The sequence below is a fragment of the Henckelia pumila genome, chromosome 4 (genome assembly GCF_033568475.1).
Source record: "Henckelia pumila isolate YLH828 chromosome 4, ASM3356847v2, whole genome shotgun sequence".
Taxonomy (NCBI): domain Eukaryota; kingdom Viridiplantae; phylum Streptophyta; class Magnoliopsida; order Lamiales; family Gesneriaceae; genus Henckelia; species Henckelia pumila.
Window position 1 is genome coordinate 15,745,416 of NC_133123.1, and position 6,766 is coordinate 15,752,181.

At 30.2% G+C, this 6,766-nt stretch overlaps 1 protein-coding gene across 1 annotated transcript; it reads right to left on the reverse strand.

Annotated features, from left to right (window-relative positions):
* Window positions 1–723: 723 nt before the first annotated feature.
* Window positions 724–2,575, reverse strand: LOC140860547 (uncharacterized). Its single transcript, XM_073263553.1, has 3 exons — window positions 2,027–2,575; window positions 1,634–1,747; window positions 724–1,143 (listed from the first exon to the last, which is right to left on the reverse strand). The coding sequence occupies exons 1-3, from the start codon at window positions 2,573–2,575 to the stop codon at window positions 724–726; spliced, it is 1,083 nt and encodes a 360-aa protein (XP_073119654.1).
* Window positions 2,576–6,766: the final 4,191 nt, after the last annotated feature.

Here is a 6,766-nt window from a genome sequence, read left to right on the forward strand (position 1 = left end):
TTTCATGTATGTTTTTCATTGTGGTGCTGGTGCATCTTCAAAAAAATAGTACCAATTATTTTTTTTTTGAGCCACATAACCAATTATATTGATTCGTAGTACTTGTTCTTGCAAATTAAGTATAATTTGTCCTGAATGTGGTATGTTTTTTAGTTAAATGTGGTACATCGTCCACACGTTTTCCATTTTGGTGTTGGTGCATCGTCAAAATGGTAGTACCAAGTATATTGATCCGTAGTACATCAGCTTTCAAATTAAGTATAATAGTGCCTATTTTCAGTATCTGTTACATAGATAAGTAGTACACTATGTAGCAAATGAAATAAAAAACGTTCTTATAATCCTGATACAGTACCAACTTCATCAACATTACCAAATAGAATATCAACTTCACCCAAACTACCAAATACACTACCAACTTCACCAACACAGTTATGCATCCAATCAATACACCAAAAATAATTGTGGTATAATAAGCACCAGTATGTGCTACACATTCATTACATTTGACATGCAAACAACAAAAGGTATCTCAAGACATATGATTACCCAAAATATATAATCTAAAGCGTATGAGTACTGACAAAAAATAGCCTCATCTAGCAACTATATTTCTTCTTTGCATGTCTTGTGATTGTAACCAAAAAAATAGCCCATCTAAATAATATATTGCTTCTTTGCATGTTCTGTTATTATGACCAACAAAAACAGCCCATCCACATACTATATTGCTTCCTTGCATTTTCTACGGTTATGCCCTGGTTTGTGACACCGTGCGCACTTGGTAACACGTTTCTTTACTTGAGACGGGAATCTTTGTGTCCTTCTACGTCCTGGCTGTGATCGAACATCCAAAGGTCTAATTATATCGCCATTAGAATGTGGTAAATCAGCATTGAAATCAAATGTAGGGATTGGATTGACAACTGCCGCATAAGCTCTCCGATAATTTTCAACTTTGTAGCAAGAGTCACAAAAGTCATATATTGACAAACCCTTTGACTCAATAGCAGCACAAACATGGTTACAAGGGATCCCATTAATTTTCCAGATTCTACATGAGCAACTCCAGTTTCCCAGGTCCACTGCACAACTTTTATCACCATCCAGAACCTCAAAAAGCAATGAACTAGACCTATCAACCTTCAAATTTCGAGATTTAGTGTAGTTTTGTAACAAACTACTTTCTGGCTTAGGAGATAGGATTCCAACCATTAGGAGAGATGACTCTCGTATTTTATTCATCATGTTCATTATTTGTAACCGTATGGTATCAATCATGGATACAATTGGCAAATACCTTGCGGGTTTAACCCAACTATTCCAACATTCTTCTTGATTGTTGTTGATTATGCCCCATCTTTTTCCAGAAAATAAGCAATTTGCCCAATTTTCGGGTTATGAATTTTTAATAAATTCTTCTGCAAGAGGAATTGACTGGATTATACTACTAATATGAACAATAAACTCACTCTCAGTTGCCGCGTATGCTGCTTTGTGGAATATAGATTCCTAATACTTTTTGTTGTTCAATGGATACTTCTTCAAAATCTAAAATTTAAATAAAACAATATTAAAAATCCCGCATAAAAAATATATTATTTAAAATCAAATGAACTATTATAGTACTTACCCGCGTACGAAAATCATCCACCAAGTGTCGTAGACAATATGCATGGTGACTACCGGCAAATATATTGGGGATTGTCTTAACAAGACCACTATGTCTATCAGAAAAGAATGTGAACTATGAGAAAAATACACAATTTTGCATTGTCAAGACTCCCCTAAGTTTCAAACAGGACCATTCCCAGTTAGCATCATTCTCAGCCTCCACTACCGCAAATGCTAAAGTGAATAGGTCATCATTAGCATCTTTTGTCACAACACTTAGTATGCATCTTTTGAATTTATTTTTAATATGTGTTCCATCTAAAAAAAAACAACGGTCTGCATCCCTTAACAAATCCAACAATACATGCATGTAAAGATATAAAAAATCGTCGAAACTTGTTCATTTATCAACCTCACAATCAGCCCAACTACCAGGATTTGTTTGTTTCAAAGTATCACAATACCACCTCAATTTATCAAAACATTCTTTCTCTATCCCATAAAGTTGATGCATTGTTATTTCTTTGCCCATCCATGATGTATGGTACTTCAATTCAACGCCATATTCCCTATTAATATCTCTTACAATTGCGGACGGTCGGTATGATGGTTTCCCTCTCAATTTATCTTTAACGATAATCGCCACCCAAACAGAATCAGCCTTTGGATGACCTCTGCTACGAAGATTTGCCTCTTCACATACGTGCTGAAGACAAAATTTTCTAATTCCAAACGTTCCATCTGCCTTATATTTGGATGCATATATTTTCCATGCACAACCACTGACATTACAAACAACGAAAATCTTTTGTTGGTCATTTTTCTTATACACGAACGATCTCATGGTAGCAATAGCATAGTTTTTAAGAACCTTTCGAAACTCATCAGCATTTTTAAAATTTTGCCCCTCTCCACGAATCAAATGACTCCAAGCATCAATGGAGTTACTTTGTAGAACCATTTCATATTAAGATGCACTCGAAGAACCATTATCCACATCAAACTCATTCCTTAATTAAAGAAAAACAACAATAAAATATTTCAATAAATCACTTGAAATACCAACATCCATATCTTAAATAAAATGTACTTACTAACTGTATGAATAAATTAAAGGTAAATTGGAATATTTATTTCTATCGTTCTGGTGTAGCACAACTACAAACAGATAAAGACATGAATTACCACAGAATATTCTTGTCACTTGGAATAATTTCTTCTTTTCGGATTGCTATCGTGTCAATGATGTTTACTTTCATGTAGACAAACAATCAGATCATATTACTAACATCTTGATCTTCATTCAATGTCACATATAACTTTCGGTGAGGTGCAAGATATTTTAAAAAGGTTGAAGAAGGATTGATTTGATCACATTTTTTTGCCAAGATGCAAATACATCTGCATTAGGCTCATATCCTCCTATATTGTAAAGATAAACAAATTCTTACTGTACGAACTACTTCCTAGCAATATCATGCCACCTTCACTATTGACTCCAATATCTCCAGACAAAAAAAAAAAGTGTTATGCAAGCTCAACATTTGTCTAGTTTCAAAAAAAAGTTTACTTTGGGGATTTTCTCAAACTTACTGGAAAATTAACAATGACAACCATCCATTTAATATAGTATAAAATCGATAACATTACCAAATTCAAAACAGTAACGAACACAAGAATGAAAAATATACAAATAAAAGCAAGATCAAAATAATGTAACACAAATTGCATAAAAAGTAGGACAAAGGCAACAAACAGAACAGAAAAACCCACTTCCTCGTTTCTTAGGTTCGGATCTCTTTCTCTTGTCGTCGCCCATTGCAAAACTTTTTCAATAGGTGTCGCAGGCCAGTGGGTTCTTACGGCCCATGGGTTTTGCTATGGTTTCCTACATTGAGGAGAATAAATGGAAATCTGTTGATAGAATCTGAGGAGAGAAAGATGGATTAGTTTATTTGGTTATGAGTTTTCTTCCGTTGGTAGGCTTCGGCGATGGATGAGTTTTTTGGTTAGGGATTTGGCTTGGCCCGATGCATAGAAATTGGGGGAGGAAGATGACGAAATGAGAAAATAAAATATTTAAATTAAATTAATTAATTCAAAAAAAAAAAGGAACAGAAAGCTAAAAAAGTCAATAGGGAGTTAAAAATAAGTTTTGTAATACATTAGGAAGTGAAGACTAAATTTTTCTAACATGGATACTGAACCCAAAAGTTTCACAAAGTCTACCAAAAAATAACGTTGGAAATACTTAAAATTAAATAAATAAAATGAAATGAAAAAAATCAATGGCCATGTGTGGTGGGCTAGCTTTGTCGGCCTTTCCCCACGCTCTCCCATGGCGCGTGCTTGCACACGTCAGTATGTAAATTTGAAAAAATAAATAAATAAAAGTTAAATGAATGCTTTCAATTATGACAATACTCTGAACGTGGTTATTATGTGGAGGAGAGAGTGGGTGTTATAATACTCACTCTCATTGGTTCTAACACCAATTGAGTGTTATAACATAACACCCACATATGAACACCAATGCAGGTGTTCTTAAAAATGAGGAGAATGGAGAATAGTATGAAGGCGCTGAACGATATATCTAACAGGTGCATGGAAGAGGGGGAATTAGGATAAGTGAATTAAAATTGACAAAGTGCTTAGAGATGAGAAAGTGCTTAGAGAGATTTAAAATTTTCGAGATAGTTGTAACATATTCGCTTATTTTTAAGACTCAAATATTATTTAATTGAAATCAACAGAATGCTCATCATAACTCATAAGACGTATTAATTATTTTTAAGAAATTTTTATGTTGTATCATATAATACTATTATATCATATATAGGAGCAAAATTACAATCCAGCCGCATATCATAAAATTTGTGCTATATCGAATTTATATTTTTTCAAACCTCTGACAATAACTAATAACTTTTATATTGAGATGATGAGAATTTTTAGGAGAAGACAAAAAATCATAGTACGAGCTAATTAAAAACGATGTAATATGTATCAAAAAGAATTGAAAAATATGTCATCGATAATTATTGATCCCATAGCCGCCTATTTATTTGACTTTATTTGAGGTGATCAGGTCACATCATGGGACTTTAATCGTTGCGTCACAGCACATGATGTGGTCTATCGTCATATAAGTTTTACTTTTACCAATTTTTAATATTTGAGATATTTTTTACAAATTATATTGTAAATATTTAACAAAACAAATATCAAACAAAGATTTAAATTTTTAACACAATTATATCAAAATAATTGGTCAAAAAAATATTACATTATTTTAATCTTGGATTATTAAAAAAAAAATAAAACCGACTTTCATTCGGTACAAGACAATAAAATGGTTTGGTTGATAAATATCATTTTTATTACATCTTGTAAAAATTATTATACTTTGTATGATAAATATAACTTCCCCTCCGAATCACGGCACTGCTTGAACCAGAAGAGATAATATATATATATATATATATATATATATATATATATATATATACTTCTTCGGGAAATAATTACATACATATGATTTTTTAGAGCCGAATAGTTTGACTTGGTATCTTAAGTTGGATCAAGAACCACATTATAAATTAACTACAGATATCAAGTTGGACAACATTAACCGATTGAAATGCTACTATTTAATAAATTTGGATTTCTAATCCTTTACAAACATTAACTAGTTTCTTGGGATTATATTATTCTTTTTTAACTGTTTTAAAGTTCATTTAATGATCAATATTTATCGATACATATTGAGTTTATATTTTTTTAAGTGGATCTACATGTAAGGATGATATCCATTATCCACCTTTATATTCAATATTAGGATGTTATTTACGTTTGGATAGAATGATTTGAATTCTAAATATATTTTTGTCGTTTAGAGAAGTAATACCATAAATTTCAAATCAATCGCTTTCATAAGTATATAGTCTTTCATGTTAATTAGTACGAATTTCAAGTTCACTCAATAATTGTGTCATTTGAAATGTATTTTATATAACTTGTGTAAATAAGTAAAGTGTTGATTCAATAGTTGATCTATTGTTTAATTGTTAATAAAAAAATCAAAATCCATGATCGAAATTATTCCATTCAAGCGCAACCTAAAGATAGAAGTAAAATTTGCTCTGATTCCAGAGTCACTTTTACAAATAATCTTTAAATTGAGTTAGATAAACAACAACAAACAAATTTATTTTAAATTTTATTTCTTTGATTTAGTTTAAATATTTTGAAATCAATTTTCTTTTCCAAGTTAAATCATTTAGAATAATTTATTAATAATTATATTTAAATTGAATAAATTGTAAATTTGTGCGTAAATGATAACTGCATATTAAACTGTATTTCCCTTGATTCATTAATGGACAATTATGTTTTTGGTGAATTTTCAAAATATTAATTAATTCGAATTAAGTCCCGCCTAACAGAATTTTCTGATGATGCTAATTAAGTATCAAAATCACTAAATCAGCATTACCAAAGAAAACTAAGCACAGCTAGTTTCCCGAACTTTAAGCCTCGAAGCTTAACTAATTATGTCAATTTCCAGCAAGGTTCTAAAAAGCGTGAAGCGTGACGAAGAGTCACGGTTAAGCTTAAGCTTTATAAGCTTAAACGAGTTTAGAACAAACTAAAGCATGAAAAAGCGTTTTTTATTTTTTTAATAATTTTAATTATATTAAATTAATTAATAGAATAAATAAAATGTAAACTTAAAGATTTTAATAATAAATAAATAAATTTTCAAGTTATAAAAAACTTAAGTCTTAAAATAACAAATTATCTAGAGTAAACTGTTTGCGTTAGATCAGATTTTATTTCTTAGTCGAAAAGAAAGTAAATGCACGAAATAAATTTAATTTTGATGTATTGAAATGTTTTTTTTAAAAATATATATATATTTTTTTTTTGAAGAGAAAAATATATATATATATATTATTAAATATATATCATTTAAAATAAAATTCAAAAGTTAAAAATGTTAAATAAGAATTTTAATTTTAATTAAATATTTTTTTAAAAAAATTATATTTTTCACGCTTTTTTCTAGCTTTTTTACATTTTTTTCGAGTTTTTCACGCTTTTTTGCGCTTAATATGGTCAACCAAGTGGTTGACCGTTTTTTTCAAGTTTT

Bases quoted from the DNA above. Each gene is read 5' to 3' on its own strand.
- LOC140860547 (XM_073263553.1), bottom strand. From the start codon at position 2,575: ATGGTTCTACAAAGTAACTCCATTGATGCTTGGAGTCATTTGATTCGT. The intron at 1,748-2,026 runs GTTGATAAATGA...TTTTTCTCATAG, and splicing joins GTAGTTGGGCTGATTGTGAG to TTCACATTCTTTTCTGATAG. The intron at 1,144-1,633 runs GTAAGTACTATA...CGAAATTTGAAG, and splicing joins TGGATGATTTTCGTACGCGG to GTTGATAGGTCTAGTTCATT.